This window comes from Rutilus rutilus, assembly GCF_951802725.1.
Source record: "Rutilus rutilus genome assembly, chromosome: 6".
Lineage (NCBI taxonomy): Eukaryota > Metazoa > Chordata > Actinopteri > Cypriniformes > Leuciscidae > Rutilus > Rutilus rutilus.
In genome coordinates, this window is record NC_140214.1 from 16,564,681 (window position 1) to 16,582,638 (window position 17,958).

The following is a 17,958-nucleotide window of genomic DNA, read 5'->3' on the forward strand; positions in this document are numbered from 1 at the left end:
TCCTGCTCCGCCATGGCCCCCTGACCAGCCTGCTCCACCTGGACCGCCCGAGGGGTGGTCTCCTGCTCCGCCATGGCCCCCTGACCAGCCTGCTACGCCTGGACTGCCCGAGGGGTGGTCTCCTGCTCCGCCATGGCCCCCTGACCAGCCTGCTCCGCCTGGACCGCCCGAGGGGTGGTCTCCTGCTCAGCCTTCTTTTCCTCGACCACCCGAAGGGAGGTAGCCGCCTGGACCATCCTGGAGTCCGTCCATCTGCACCCGGTCCGCCTTCCCGTCACGGACTCCAGGATGCCCACCACCCCTCCCGTGTTCTGCCTTGTACGGCGCGGGTCGCGCCTAGCGGGAGGGGGGAGTTATGTCACATTCAGCGTCTGTCTTCTCAGCACTACACTTCCCAGAATCCTCCGTCATCATCACCTTCACCTGCACATCGTCATCATCCTCAGCACCTGTGTTCATTCATCATCACCATCACCTGTTGTCGTGTCTATCTCTGTATTTAAGTTCCCCTTATCACCCATGTCTTGGCCGGTTATTGTTTGTAGTTAGCACTCTGTTTGTGCACTAGCACACTGTTTCGTATGTTGGATTGTAATACTTGTTGGAAATTAAACCTTTGTTATTTTGTACTTCGCTTACCTTCGTCTTCATTGGAACCTCTTGAGACGTTAGTTATGTTGTCATTATCACTGTGTATTTAAGTTCCTCTTTGTGCTCCTTTCAGTTGTCCGGTATTGCGTGCTACACGCTGTCTCGTTGCTTTTGGATTACCTGAGTCTACTTTGGTTTATTTTATTTAACAAAAAAAACGTATATTTGATCTTCTCTGCCTTTCATCATCCGCGGACTGACAACATTACGATATCTGGGATTATTATCAGAAATTGATTTGAATATACATTAACAATACATACAATCCCCTATTACTAAATTGCACTATTACAATCAAAAGGGTTACCATGCATCATCTTGCAGCAATAGTAAAAATGCTTGGAAATAAAGCTTCATGTCTTTAAAACCATATGCAGTCAGTGCCATTTCTCTGAATAAGTTGAAGTGTGTATATTATTTCCTGATGTCTTTTATTGGCCAACATCCACTTCAGACTGGAGATCTTGGATACCATTAGTAAGCCACAGGTCAGCTCAAATTATATAGCTTTTTACTAGCATGTTTGTATATGAATGAAGTGTTATTTGTATATTGCTGAGCTAATTATTAATTTAACCAACACTTGACTTAAGTCATCTTTACTGCTTCTAAATACAAGCTGTTGTTACTAAAAACACTGAGTCATTTACAGTTACTGTACGAATAAAAAAACAGTACTATACTGTTCACAGTGAATAACTGTACATGATGGATTAAGCTGTATACACATGCCTAACAAAGCATAAATCTGTATTCAGATTTCAGAAGAATCACTGTGACATTTGCAATACAAATGCTGAGGTGTCTCGCCCGTCAGCTGATCTGATATTCGCTATTTTAATGAAGGTGAACGTAACTTTTAATAAGCAGAGGAAATTTCTGACTTTTTAACAAATTAACATTTAAGTGTTTAGGACGTTTGCATTGTAAGAATGTACTGGGAGACTTCAGATATAATAAGCAGGGGAAATTTCCGACTTTTTAACAAATTAACATTTAAGTGTTTAGGACGTTTGCATTGTAAGAATGTACTGGGAGACTTCAGATATAAAAACGTGTACTCGTTAGGTAAAATTCTCTCTTTTTTCAACTAATATTTACATTTTATTTTAGCTTTATTTCAATGAATAGAAATTATTTTAGTTTTTAGTTAACGATAATAAACCAGCTAAGACCACGTTGAACATCTTGAAATTAGTTTTTAGTGGAAAAATACATCCAAATAAGAAATTCACTGTTAATTTTGCTAATATAATTTTTAATTAAAGAAATGATTAAAATTTTAAAATAAAAATTAAGCATTTTCACTAGCAGTCTCAGACCTTTGTACTGTGTTTTTCTTGAAACTTAAAACTCTGAGGTGAACCAGACAATAACACTGAACATGTCCATAGATAATATCAAGACAATCTGTGCTTCTTAGAACAATGGTCAAATATAGAACAATGGAAAACATTTGGATAGAAGAAGGACTCAATCCTCCCTCTGGGCTGGTGTAATATCTCCAGTATGCCCTGCATGTCCACTGTGTGTGTGTGTGCTAACTGTCAACATATGTGCAGGACATGTAACACAGGAAATCAGGAGGAAAGGTAGCAGGGCGTTTAAATTCAAGCACCTACATGTTGGAATACCCACATGAAAATTGCACCAACACAGACCATCGCAAGTAATGCTGCAATGTGTTAAACTGCAAAGACAGATGTTTGCAGACTTCAGAGGTTATTTTAGAGTAGGAATATATAGCAATATTAAATGCTAACCTCAAAATAATTGTAAAATATTTGTATATAGTTATAGACAACAAATGCTGCTCTGGAAAACGCAAATCCTTTTACTGTTATTTTCCATACAGTAACAGTGTTCATGTACATGTACTATATATATATATATATATATATATATAAATATATAATAGATAATTTCTTTCTGCATTTATTAAAAACTTATTTTCAGAATTCTGAAAATGTAGTTTAATGTCCTTAAAAATTTATATCTTGACTTTATATATAATTTAATTAATACATTTATTATTGTTATTATTATTAACCATATTATTTTTAACCATATTACGACCCTCTGATGAGAACCACAGATTTATATTGTGATTTATCATTATTCATATATTGCAGTTCCATTGCAGTTTTTATCTACATTCACAATATATGGCTAATGTCAAGTGTTTACGAAAACCTTTTCATGTTTTTGCAGCACTGTTTAACACATCAATCTTTCTATTGCTGTTTCTGCTATTACCGCGAAATGCACCCCTTGACGCACTTTAAAACCATTCCAAAGTATGAAATGTTTCCCCATGCTGTATCTGAAGCATGTAAAACTCGCCCAAATTGAATAGGCCCACTGGGCGAGCAAACCATGTTCTTCCCTGTGGCACAAAATTGAACGTTCCTGAGAAAAGGATGTAATACATCACAAAACTATCCATGGGAGTCTAAACAGACAGGGGCCCGCCACGCAATTACCACTTCCAAGAGAAGACGTCAGGCTGATGTCACCAGCTTTTATACGAAAGCGATGATTGGGCCAATTATACTTTCCAAAAAGACTCCTTACCTGCTACAGTGACTGCCAAGCTATTTAGTGAAAAGCACATGCTAAATCAACTACTGATATTGGACAATTGACATAGATAGGAAGTGCTCCAGACATATTTTACACAAATCATTATCGGATTTTCACAGCCTCAGCTGGATATAATTGCTTAGACTCACGCAGATATTAAAACCCCTCATCTGACTGAAGACATGCAACAACTTTTGTTTCTCACTAAGCACTCAATGACGATGCCTCTTGCAAAAGCAAAGGAAACAGGTGTTCCATGCTGAAGAAACCTGGCATTACACTTAGGTTAAGAAACATTGTGAACATAAGGCCTGGAGATGACCCCTTTGATTTATATTATTATGATGGTCCCACTTTATTATGTGTCTTTAACTACTATGTAATAATATTTGAATTAATAATATGATAAAATGCACTTATTGTGTACATACATGTTTTTACATTATATTTTAAAAAAAAATACCTCCATGTAATTACATCTGTAATTAAGGGATGCTTATGAAATATTATCTTGATAAAATTAAGAGAAAATCAAATAAATCGACACTTGAGTTGAGAACATTCTAGTGTTCATCTCTAATTAATTTCAAAGTGGAAATGCTGATATTTTAATACAAAGACTCAAATAAAGTCATGGGTCATTACACAGCAGCAGAAACTCACATGTATGTGGTGTCTGGCTCCAGGCAGCGTATGATCAGCGAGATAGATGAGAGAGGATCAGGGATGTCCCCGAGCATCACACATGGAGATTTGGCCCCGGACATGATGTCATCCACAAAACTCAACATAGTCTCTGCGAAGAGGAGAAAACTTTGTTTAGCACACACACACACACACACACACACACACACACACACACACACACACACACACACACACACACACACACACACACACACACACACACACACACACACACACACACACACACACACACACACACACACACACGTACATTTACAGGACCTAAAAATCCATTTTGATCTCCCATGATCACCAAACCATTTAAAACATTATGTTTGTTTGTTTTGTTCCAAGTGTTTCAAATGAAATATGATTAATATGTCATAAGGAGACAAGCATGCATGTGCAAGGAAAGTAAACATCAGCCAAAACATCTTCTCAGAAAAGCCTCCGCACCATGAACACTGGATGCTGTTTTGCATTAGGATTTCCCTGACTCTGACCCAGTGCTATGAAAACAAGTGTTTCCCCAATTCCCCTGCTCGCTGGAACACGCTAGAACCTTCCAGAGACGGAGACCCTGTGGTTTGGAAATTTCGAGCGGAGGAGATGTTAGTGGTTTGATTTCACACGAGATACGTGACTCAGATCGAGCTTCGAGTGTCAGCCATCTAAAAACCCAAATAAAGAGCCCATACAGAAGTCACCTGTGCTTTGCCTTTCTTATTACAAAGTGGACAGGAAGACTGTTTGCCCAGCTGGCCTGCATGCGTCACAGGACATAAGCACGGGGGCCTCGTGCGCCTTTAATAGCAAAGAGAAACCTCCCGTCCGTGGATGGGGAACCTTTTAAAAGCGGTGGTCACCCTGCCTGTCTTCCTGGAGGCCTCCTCTTTGAAAATACCAGGCTTCTGAGAACATGATGCCAGGATAAACGTGGAGGGTGTGTGTGTGATTATGTGCTTGCTGTCACCAGTAAGTATTTACAGTGCTTGTGGAGAAGACGGTCAATGAACACATGCTCTGACGTTAATGAAAAGTGACATTGTGAGAGACTGCAGCACTTCGGGTCATATTTATCCAGTTCCACTGACAACAAGCTCTAACATCTCTGTTTTATGCCGAAAAAAGGTGAAATGTAAAAAGGCAATAAAATGTTGATGTGTGTGGAAAATTTTGCAAGTGTGTTTTTATGAGATATTTAATTGTGTGCCATTTATGAATTGAGGAAGATATGATGTTTTAAGATTATTTATGGAGAATATTTCAACAGGAATACAGAATGGAAAAAAGTGATGTAGGAAGAGCCTTGCTGTTCACTGTTTTTTTAACCATGTTACAGAAAATAATAAATTATTAAATGTTTTAAATATATATATATAATTTATCCAAACATAACATGTTTTAAACATTTGAATTATGCTTATGATTTTAAACATATTATTTAAAATGTTCACAGACTCAATATGACCTTGGCAAAGACTGACCAAACTGGCAAACCTGTTGGTGTAGTTCTCAGAAAGCAACACAGACGGGGGAAATTTAGGACTTAAAATTTATGATTTGACTTTTCTATGAAAGATTGTAAAGAACATTTCTTTGGAAAGAAAGGTAAATCTGATGCATTCAAAGATTTACATAATGGCCGCACTATATTATCAGTATAATTATAGAGCAGTACCCTTTTCTTGTTTCTTAAGCTTAAAACATATTATTTGCTCATGCTCATTCCCTCCATTTTAAGTGTTGGCATGCGAACTTAGTCCAGTTCCCTACAGCAACAGGTCAGCAGGAAAAAGGCTTCTAATAAAACATCCACATAAAAAACATAGACATCAGTATCAAGTGTGCACAGTGTTTCCATAAGGCACTTCAACAAATGTGTTCCCTGACACTTTAAATCTCTTTGACAAATGGTGATATGAAAATAATAATAAGTTAAATAAAAAAAAATAAATAAAAAAAAAGACCTATCAAGATGTCTTCACTTCTTTATCAAACTGAAGCTTTGTCTGAAAATAGTTACAAATACAGGTGTCTGGCAAATACGGCTACATTTATGCTCTTTCATCATGTTCCATCTTCTTACCTCAGTCTCATTTTTCAACGGGAAAGACCTGGGTTGAAATGACCACACTACAATATCTGGCTGCCCTCTGTTAAACGTTCATGGGTTTTGACCAAAAACCCTCTCTGATTCTCATTACTTTGTTAAAACATCAAGGCCCAGCCAGGTATAAAGATCGCAGCCTATCCAAGAGAAGTTGCATGACATTTTGGAGAAGGATCTCCCACAATGCTGAAGAAACAATACACATAAGGCCAAAGCAAATCAAAAACTGAAGAAAACAAAAACATTTAGACAATCTATCGCCTTACAATCCATCACGCTCTTTTAACGTCACAAAACCCTGGGCTAACCTAGTCCACTAAACCTAACCCTAACCCTAACCTAGTCCACTAAAGAAGAGAGCGTTTTCACATTTGGCTCCTAAACTCTGGAATAGCCTTCTTGATAATGTTAGGGGCTCAGACTCTCTCTCCCAGTTTAAATCTAGATTAAAGATGCATCTCTTTAGCCTAGCATTCATATAATGCATCTCCTAACCTTATACAGTTATATCAGATCAAATGCACATGATTATTCTTGCTTAATGTTATGAACAGCAGCTAGGCTAATTATTTTCTATTTGCTTCTCTGTTTTATCTTGGGATGCCCATCCTGAGGTAACTAGAGAGTATGTCAGCTCCAGTTTGGATCCAGCCTATTATGAAGACTTCAGATGCCCAACACCTATGAAGAGACGGCGCCAACTCCTGCGAAGACTTCAGATGACGCAAACTCTGAATCAACATGCACCAATGCTATATTTTTCTAAATGTCATAATCATTTGTTAACAAACAAGTATTCATTACTTCAATGAGCTCATTGTTTCTGCATTAAATTATTACATTGTTTAAATGAATCACTTTTTCGCTAACTGTGATATTGTATATGTACATTTCTGAAATGCATTCCTGAAATGCAAAACTTAGACAGTTACCTCTGATAACAGATCACTCTAAATTGTAATGTGGACTCATGCATTTTCTGTAAAGCTGTTTTGAAATGATTTGTATTGTGAAAAGCGCTATACAAATAAATGTGAATTGAATGGAAACAGGTCTGTTTATAGTTGTAAATCAAAACTTGAAAATGGCATGTGGCTTCCTCAGCTATTTGGCAGAAAGGAAACAGTTTGCAGTTCAGTTCAAACATGTGAAGGCACTTTAATTTGGTCTTATGCTGCCTGCTTCTCTACAGAGAATAATACTTACAGTACATGTGGAGGGTGACCATCTATTTGGGAATAACCTGTCCTAGTATGACCTCATACAGGGACTGAACAACAAGTCATTTATTATCCCTCTGATTTATCCAGAATCAAAGAAAATAAATGGGAAGGTCAAATTTATGGAAAAACGCTCAACTTAAAAGCACTTATTGTTTTAAACAGATGTTGGTAGTGAAAGAAAAACAACAACAATATATTTTCTTAAAAGATCTGGCACCTTATATATAATAACCAGCCAACCAATGGGACAATCTTAGACCAAAAGATGATGTCTAACAGAGAGTAACATCTTCAGCAGTTCAAGGCACGACCACTCTCAACATCTGAGCCAAAGACAACATTCCTCAAACGACTCCTACATTGAGCCTGAGAAACATCAATACCTTGACGCAAGTATCAGATTTGTGCATTACTGAAACAAGATAAATCCTCTGCAAAAAAAAGAAGAACATAAACCTTGACTGAAATACACGTGTCTATGGTAAATATTGAGCCATCGTGTACAAAAATATTTATTTCTCCAATGAAATACTGAGGATTCCATTAAAAACATACAACAGCTGTGGAGTGGATTCATGTGAGCTGCTAGTGTTTTGAGCCTAAAGCTTTTCCACAATGTTTGCCATATGTTTCCCCTAAACTAATTTGTTGCTACTTAGACACATAGACCTTACTGTTTCTGCCCTGCGGTCAACCAGGAAGCTGAAATGTGTATAACTTAAATAAAGACAAAGACAAAGACAGACAGGTAGAAAGAAAGGAAGGAAAGAAAGACATGAGAAAAGATAAGGTTACTATTAGAGATTTAAGGAAAGAAAGAAGGAAGAAAAAGAACAAATAAAGGATGCAAGGGAAAGAAAGAAAGAAAGAAAGAAAGAAAGAAAGAAAGAAAGAAAGAAAGAAAGAAAGAAAGAAAGAAAGAAAGAAAGAACTGGAAAAAGGGAGGAAGGAAAGAGGTGAGAAAAGCAAGCAAGAAAAGAAATAGGGAAGCGGGAAAAGGAAAGAAGGCAGAAAGGAAGACAGAAAGGAAACAAAAAAGGAAAGAAGGAGGCAGAAAATGAAGGAAGTTTCTGAGCTCCTAGGATGCATGGGGACTTGGTTTCTACCAACTCAGGTCAAATTTACAATTAAAAACTCCAAAATCAAAAAGAAAGAAAGAAAGAACTGGAAGAAGGGAGGAAGGAAATAAGTGAGAAAAGGAAGCAAGAAAAGAAATAGGGAAGCGGGAGAAGGAAGGAAGGAAGGAAGGAAGGAAGGCAGGCAGGCAGGCAGCCAGGCAGAAAAGGAAGTTTCTAAGGCCCTTGGACGCATGGGGACTTTATTTCTACCAACTCAGGTAAAATTTAACAATGAAAAACTCCAAAATCAAAAAGAAAGCAAGAGAAAACAAAGAATCTATTAGTTTTGTGGGAACAGCCTGAGCCTGACCACACATAATGAGGATCTTTTTTTTTCTGTTAAACAGGTAAACATTTCAATTAAACATCTCCAAATCCATCACAGGAGCAACTCCATATCCAAAGCGCTGGAAGTTTTACCAGTTCCATTAAACAGCAACGTTCTGGTATCAAACACATGTGGCAGCTCCGCAAAATACTCCACAAACAACATCTGGCCTTCGTTGTCTACTTTGATGAACAGAGAGCGAGTGATGGATAAGAACGGTTTGTAATGTATCAATTCTTGGCATTTCTTCCCCAAAAATGATTAACAGACTCGATTTCTCACGTGGAACATTTTGTCTTTTTCAAACGAAAAGAGGATATAAAAGGTTAATTGTAGCAGAGGAAAGGTGGGTGTTAGTGCTATGCAGAGTTGGAGTGGATGGGAGTGAAACAAAAACTCTTTAATCTGCATTCATTTTCGTGCAAATATCTTTTGATATAGACGTTACACTTGCCATCTACGTCATAGCGCTGCTAAGAGCTTAGCTGCCGCTCAACTTCGATTAAATTGAGAAACATGCTCTTTCCTACAATTTGATATAATCCTACACTTGACAGAAACCAACAGGTGATAACACTTAGACTCCATGTGCTGTGAAGGTAAGAAAATTGCCTGGAAGACAGATTCATATAATGAACGTGACTAAAGACCGACCACACCAAAGAAAGCCCAGAATGAGAAAATATTATGGAAAGCACTCACACAGAACACATTTGAAAAAAAAAGAAAGAATATAAGCAGTTCCAAAACCACAGCAAACATTCCTCCTAAAAGGATTATAAAACATAAAACAAACAAAAACTACAATTAATAAAACAGTAAACCTCTTAATAATAATAATAATATAGTAATATGTTTATTTATATACCACCTTTCCAGTGCTCAAGGACACTTTTGTATATAAGGAAATGATAACACCAATAAGGTAGACTTAAGTAATCATAAAACACAACACGATCAAAAACGTAACCAAAATTAAAGGGGAACCAAATGTTTTTTTTGTTTTTTTTTCTGGTATTGAAAAACTAACTAACTAACTAATGAACTAACTAACTACAAAACTGCATCTGACCAATTAGAGTCAAGTAGAAAGCATGGGGATAAGGTGAATATGTAATTGTTGTGATATATAGTGATGTATAGTTTGATATCAATGACAAACAACGGCAGTATTGTCGGGTGGAGACATGCTCGGCAGCACATGTTGATGGCTCCTGGTCAAATGGGCATTTGACATCTGGCCAGGAAATACATGAAGGAGGGCCTTTATAGCACAGCTCAAGCCACCTTCATTTCTGTTATATCTGTAGATCAGCAACTGTACATCCTAACATCATCTGCCTGGACAGAAACCCTGAGGCCCTTCAGTTCCAATAACGGGTGGAGACAACATGTTTTTATGATGAGGAACTCCAAGTATTGCTGGACTTTAATACGATCCTGTTGTTGTTCACTGGATATTATGTCTAGCAATTTGCACAGGTGCAAATGATCACGCACACAGTGGGGTCCATAAATCTGAGGTCACATTGAAAATGTGGGATTCTAAATGCAATTAAAACAAGAAATAAATACAGAAGTCAACATTTTAAGTGGATCAAAAAAGTTAATCAAAGTTGTCCTAAGACAAGAACAGGTTTTGTTCAAAATTCATGTATAACTTTGAGGAAAGGTTTTGATCCACTTCAAATGTTTCAGGCTGGTTGGGGTGGGTAAAATTTGTATTTATTATTATAATTTTTTTTAAATAAAGAAACAAATGCTTTTATTCCACAAGGATGCATTAAATTGACGAAAAGTGACAGTAAAGACATTTATAATGTTACAAAAGATAAACGCTGTTCTTTTGATATTTCTATTCGTTTCCCAGAAAGAACGAAAAAAAGCAGCACAACTGTTTTCAACATCAATTTGATATTAATGTTCAATGTTTCAATACGGTATATATGTAAAATATTTTTGGTAAAGCATTTTCACTAGTGGATCCCGGTGCATATACCAAAAAATGAACACATAAATTCAAACTTCTATATAAAAACACATATAAAGACACAGACACACATACATGTGCACAAACTTAAATAAAGACAAATATAAAAGCACCCACCCAAAAGAAAACAACTCATAACACAGAGTTAGATGCCTGTCCAAAAGTACGTGCACACACAGACACATGGATTTGTGTGAGTATGAGTGAATCAGTGTGAGCTGTGCCAGCTTCCTCAGTGCACCTGCTCGGGCTCCAGAACCTGACCCCTCTCACAGACACCGAGAGTGAGATCATCCTCCAGGAGCAGGGCTACGGAAACATTCCTCAGGAGTGAAACTGTGTCTTCCACCTATTCAAGGGAAAAACAACCCCCTTTATTTTTTTTAGAAGCCCTTGTTTTGCCTTCTGCATTGAGGATAGGTCCCTCTACTTGACTTTGGGAAGTGTGGCACCCGGTTCTTTATGCCAACCGTCTGTTTATGGGTAGGATGTTATGTCCCTCTGACCCTTGAGTAAACCCGGCTATTATGTGATCAAAATCCTGACATCAGTCTGGTGAGGAAAGCTGTTTGTTTTCACATTGTTTCTGGTCAGGGTGATATGACTGAAGGCAGACTTCCCATTTACTTGGTTCCCACACCACGAGAGAAAAGCAAGAGCTGATGATGTCACGTTGTGTGCCTGATTCCTATTAAGAGCTCTATTAGCATGCAAAGCTGGCAGTCTCACTGTGTGTGTTATTTTATAGCAGACCAGTTTTGTAGTTTTTAGATTTACTAAACTCCTAACACAGTATGTCCAGTAAACACTTTAAAATCCACATAAAGTCCTTTTTTTTTTTTTTTTTTTTTGAGGAATAGTTCGGCCAAAATGAAAATTGTCATTATTTGCTCATCCACAGACAAAAGTAAAATGAGACACAAGGTAAGATGAGCCACACCTCGTTTCTAGGCAGCAGTACACAAAATAAAGCACTGGACACCATTTTCAGGAGGAGACAATCATTTCATTATATACATAGTAAAGGAAAGCATATGTCAAATGTGGTTTGTGTAATTTATTGCCAGGAATGTGATTTTTCCCTTTCCAAGTGAATTCCCAGCATGTCCAATGATTTAGAGAAAACTGAAGTAGGAGCATTTTCAAACACGTTTGAGTTTAGTTTTCACTCTAAAAACTAAACAGTTGGAAAATTACAAACTAATAATAAAGAGCATGGTGACTGTATTCCAAGTCTCCTGAAGTCAGATGAGAAACAGACAACAATTTAAGCTGTTGTTCACTGATAATCTTCAACAGTCAAGCACCGTATCGAGTTAAACTTAAGAACTAGATCAATAGAATAAATCATTCTTTTGAACCGAATCTTTTCACCCAATTGATCCATTTCACAAATGAAACTGTAATGGAAGATTATCAGTGAATAATGATGGATATTTGACAGTCATGATTTTGAACTGCCTTTGGAAATGATCTGTGTGAAGATTCTTCTAACTTATCCTTGTGTGTTCCACGGGGGAAAAATATATATAACAAAATACAAGTTTATAACAACATTTTCATTTCTGTTCACCCCCAAAAAATCTGTCATCATTAAATCATCTTCATTTAATTCCAAACCTGTATGATTTCTTTATTCTCACAACAGAAGATATTTTGAACAATGTTGAAAACCAAACCTTTTTGGTTGGGATTATATGCTTAATTTAATATTAAAAGTATTTAATGTGAGTTTGAATATCATTTTGCATGACCTTTATAGCCACACTGAAAGCAACAATGGATAATTCACCTCAAAATCAATCGGAATAAAAATAAAATAAAATAAAACATGTTCAGGGCCCTATTTTAACGATCTAAGAGCATGGTCTAAAGTGCAGGGCGTAAGTTCATTTAAGGCGTGTCCGAATCCACTTTTGCTAGTTTAACGACGGGAAAAACGGTCAGCGCGGCAGGCGCATGGTCTAAAAGGGTTGTCCCTGTTCTCTTAATGAGTAATGGGTGTGTTTTGAGATTTACGTGTGTTAAACCAATCAGAGTCTCATCTCCCATTCCCTTTAAATGCCAGTTGCGCTCGCGCCATGGCAGATTCGCTATTTACATGACGGAATTTGATAGTGGAAAGACCGAAGCCGTCTCCAGAGCACAAACGTAACTGCTCATGCGCGAGGTAAAAGTGCGCAAGCAGACCATCTACAGGACAAGCCGGATACCACCATATCTTTATGTACACAATAATAATCTTTTACATTGTAATCATTTTATTTTTAATATTTGGCATGTTTATGTGCTACTGTACTTGCGTCCCTGTGTGTACGCGCGTTGCGGACCCGCCCATAGACGCACATTACTAACGGTCTTACATAAAAATAAAAAAAACAGTCTATTTCTGTTGCCTCAAAATAGCAACGTGCCAACAATGCGCCAGAACACACCTCGTTTTCAGACCAGCACGCCCATGGGCGCACAAATGGGTGCAAATGCATCTGCTATTTAAATAACGTGGCGCAGGACGTGAAAATGATAACTGCGACGGACTGAAACTAGCAAAAAACACTTGCATCGCGCTTGGCGCTGCATTGTGCTGGGTGTAAGATAGGGCCCTCAAACTGTGAACTCATCGTGAACAAACAAAGTGCATTCTATGACAATGATTGTTTCAGTCACTCAGTATGTATATTTAATCGTCTTAAAATATTTATGATTTTGATTATGTATTTTTCCAATTTGTTGCGCTTGCAGTGCGCTTGCAGAGAGACTCCACCCCTACAAGCTCTTCTGATTGGCTGTGATTGATTTTGTCTTTACTCATAGTCGTGTCGCATCTGGTGTAGACAGACAAATGGCTTGTCATTGTAATCTTATTGCATCGCATCTGGTTAGGCCGTTGTGTGAGACATCGCAAAAAATCTTCTTTTCAGAGTAACAGAAGACTGTACATTCACAGATTTGGAACGACAGTAAATGAGTTCAGGTAATCAACCAATCAGCACACGAGGAAGCCGGTATAAATATAGCCTGTCCCATGACAGCTTTACAGAATCCCTCCACTACCCCATCACCTCACTCTTGGCTGGTTCTATCCCAGTCAAAAGTCCAAATTCCGAGCTCGGAGCCCTCTCCCGGACAGCACGCCAAATATGCATAAATTACAACATCTGATTTCATGTACGTGTGAACTCGTGAAACATGGGTTTGCAATGACTTACAAGTTACAGCCTCTGTGTTTTTTTTTCTTGTTTTTTTAAAACAAATGAAGGAAAGCCATGTATGAGATGAGAAAATCCCTCATGTTACTTATGAGACCTTACAAATCAAAAGAGGTTTTATAATCAGTTTTCTGTCAGCCTGTGGAGTACATTCAGAACCTTCCAGGCTGAAAAGATGCTGGTTCTGGCCAACTTTAAATCCAGGGCTCGTAAAGAACAAGACGTTACCTCTACGGATAAAGAGGAAAATGCAGAAACACTTATACATATCTGGATTGCAGCAGGACCTCTACGATCATCTCCTCATCAATCTTATTTTCACTATACCACATTTGGACTTCATTTACCATGGTGTTCTTTTCTGCTTTAATAGCCACAACGTGTCTGAAGTCCAACTTGGACAGGGCAACAACAAAGTTGGGGAAAGACAGTAAATGGGCATGTCTTTAAAGCGAATGAGGGGAACGGATGGAGATAGAGGAAGATATAACAGGTAAGCCAAAGGTTGTCATGGTTATTTATTTTATTTTTGTTTTTGAGCTAATGATACAGGTGTAAGCCTGACATAATTTACAAACAGTACAAACAAGGATGTAGCAACTAAGGGGAAATTATCATCATATTTCAAAAGCTTAATTTTTCTTGACCACAGTTCCAGAGTAGCTTGCCACATAAAACCACTTTAAGACCAAACAGAAGCATAATCCAAAAGATGTCAAAGCACAAGCTGTTAAGCATTCAATTTCTCTCCCTCTCTTTGAAGGGGACCTCTTATGCAAAATTCACTTTTATATTGTTTTTGAACATAATTATGTGTCTGCAGTTGTGGTAAAAATCCATCCACTTCATTTGTTATTTTCCCACCATAAATAATGACAGTGTCTCAAAATGAGCCATTCACGAATGTGCTCCAATGTGACGTCACATTGGAACAAGCCCTGTCCACGACTGGCAATGGAATCTGCCCTATTAGCTTAGCACCTCCCCTGAATGAGCTGTACACGGTCCGCCATGTTTATTTCCTCACCAGAGCATTTAACAGCTAGCCTGGTTCTACCAGACTCTCGTACATTTCATTTGTACAGAGAGTCTGGCCTCTCTCCATTGACAAGCGTTAACTTCGTTGTAGGCGGGTACTCTGTTGAAGTTTAAAACTATTGGATCTGACCAGAGTCACTCTGTATCTGCCATAACCAATTGCTAACGTTTGGTCGTGACGTATGTCAACTCAAACTGGCGCACGATCTCAACGTCATAGTTCTCAGCCACTCCCTCTGTTCGCTGATTGGACCGGTTAAAAATTTATCAGAGAAAACCAAAGAATACACCACAATCCCAGACGGAGTTACTGAAGGAAAATGAAATTGAGCGGAAGTACGTAGGAGGGCGGAGCCAGGCTATTTAACAGCAGCATTCAAGTAAAACATTTCTTCTTATTAAAGCTACTAAAATTCTTCAATCAAGAGCAGTGAGTGATTTTCTGTTTTTCTTTTGTTGTCTGATTCATATTAACAGCATATACAGCAGTAGGTACTGTATATTACGCTGTTGTCACTTTAATACACAGATCTAATATGGACAATATATTTCTTTCCCTGCTGTTTACATTCACAGACATAACTGACTGTTTATGTGAACTTTGTATGTTTTTAAAGAACGAAAAACTGAAAAAATATCACGTGAGCGTGACTGCGATAGAGATGATAATCAAAACTAAACAGATGTTTTAGTTTTTGGCAGGGTATCCGAGGCACAAGCTGTAAAAGCTCCATCCTCTTCTGGAAAGCGGACGGGGAGCAGCTTCAACAAAACTGAAAAGCTGAAACTTCACAGACACATTCTAGGGACACCTGAGACTCATCTTGTAAAAAGGGGCATAATAGGTATCATTTAATTAAAATAATAATAATAATAATAATAATAATAAGTAATATTGTGTAATAATAATTCAATTTAAAATAACCGTTTTCTATTTTAATATATTTTAAAATGTTATCCCTGTGGTGGTGGAATTTTCAGCAGCCATTACTCCAATCTACAGTCACATGATCTTTAAGAAATCATTCTAATATGATGATTTGGTGCTCAAGAAATATTTCTTTCTATTATCAATGCTGAAAACAGTTGACCTCTATAATATGTGGAAACTGTGATTTTTTTACTATGATGAATGGAAAGTTCAAAAGAACAGCATTAGTTGGAAATAGAAATCTTTTGTAATACTGTAAATGTCTTTATTGACACTTAAAAACTTAAAATATAATAATAATAATAATAACCCTCCACATCCTCACGTTTACCATAAGACAAGTTGAATTATAATTGTTAGATACCAGATACTTGTAAGTCCAAGTGCCATTATTGTTGCATCAGATATACAGTAGTTACTAGCAGTGTTGTGCAAGTTACTTCCAAACTGTAATACATTATACATTACTTGTTACTGTTATTTAAAAGTAATTATTTACCTTACAATATTACTGTCTCAGAATTGTAATGCGTTACATAACTCCTGTATTACTTTTGAGTTACTTTCACCAAAATAACTACAGAAGTAGAACTTAACATTCTAAAATGACTAGGGCTGTAACGATATGCAATATGAAACCGAAATCGTGACACTCAGATCCACAAACCTGTGTCGCGGTGTGTGAAGGCAGAATCGCGACACGTCCCTTCCAACCCCTAGAGTTATCCTTCCCGTCCAGATCCAATGCTACTATTAGTATTATTTGAAGTTAACATTATAAAATACGTAGACCTACACCACAAAACTCTTTAATTCTTTCAAATTGGGCAATTCCAGCATTATGGACGTGACATTAGCAGTAAAAACTTGAAATACAAATTCTCAGAAAATGCATTTAATACCAATATATTGAAACATGTGTTTATATATCCATAGGCTACTCCCTTAATAAAGGAGTCCAGACATTAGAAAAATATCACATGCGTTTAATATTTAATATGAGGGAAATAGACATGCATGCATGCGTGACACAAAAAATCTTTAACATTTAGGTAGCAAAATATTTTTTGTAATTCTGTGAATTGCACTAAGCAAACCAAAAGTAATACTACCCACCGGATGAAGAAGGGTTGTTCTCTCCACAGAACATAATATTTTCATTTTATTTTATTTTTCGTGTTCGCATTTATGAGGAAAAAATAATGTTACGGATGTGTCAGTTCTCAGTTACGCACGTGAACGCTCTGAAAGCGACACGAAAATACTGCTTTAAAACTTTCACAGAGACCTCAAACAGAAAGCACAAAGCCTTTCTTTAAAGTGAATTTCATTTTGTATTAATTGTAGGCTATCTTAATTTTAAGCAATGTTTCATCAACCAATTGCCTGGATTTATAGTAGACGAGAAAATCAGGACACGGAGGCGCCGGCGCGTGAACTGGAGCTCGTCTCATAAATGAACCGAAACTCAGCGCCTACTTGCCTCACAGACATGTCTACTTTTAAACAGAACAATTCAAAACGAAAGAAAACAGATTGCTCTCTGCTTATGTAATCCGTATGATTGTGAATGTGCATTTCTCTCTGGCGCGTTCTCTACTGCGAAGATCGTGAGTCAGCATCGTCAACTTCATCTTTGCAGCCGACACTGACACAGAAAACACTGGTTTATTAATAAACAACTAAAATGTCTCCCTGCTGTATTTGACATATTCATAATCATAACTTTTGCCGGTTCTTTGTGACAGCTTTTAGGTGCTTTTATTGGCAGCGCCACCCTTACATTTTACATGAACGAGTCACCACCGCATCAAAAACATGATTGCGTGATGAAAACATGATGAAAAACACCACCTAAACATAGCCTAACTGGTTAGAAAGAAAACACAGAACAAACAGAGTAATGCGCATATGTCCATCTCGCGAATGTACAGTCTTCTTCTACCATATTCTCCTATTAGCCGCTTTTCCGCTGGCCAGCGCAAGCACAGAGACCGAAATCATGCCTCGTGGCACTCCTGTAAAACCTGCCCTAAACCCACCTTTACTGGACTATGTCACACAATACAAGGTACACCAGCAAGAGG

The 17,958-nt window shown here is 37.6% G+C and overlaps 1 protein-coding gene across 5 annotated transcripts in view; it reads right to left on the reverse strand.

The window, feature by feature from the left end:
- Window positions 1-17,958, reverse strand: part of astn1 (astrotactin 1) — a 242,840-nt gene that overhangs the window by 12,590 nt on the left and 212,292 nt on the right. For all 5 annotated transcript variants that reach the window (XM_084410826.1, XM_084410825.1, XM_084410824.1 and 2 more), the window contains one exon: window positions 3,898-4,030. In XM_084410826.1, coding sequence (XP_084266952.1) covers window positions 3,898-4,030 — 133 coding nt within the window. The remainder of the gene's footprint in view (window positions 1-3,897; window positions 4,031-17,958) is intronic.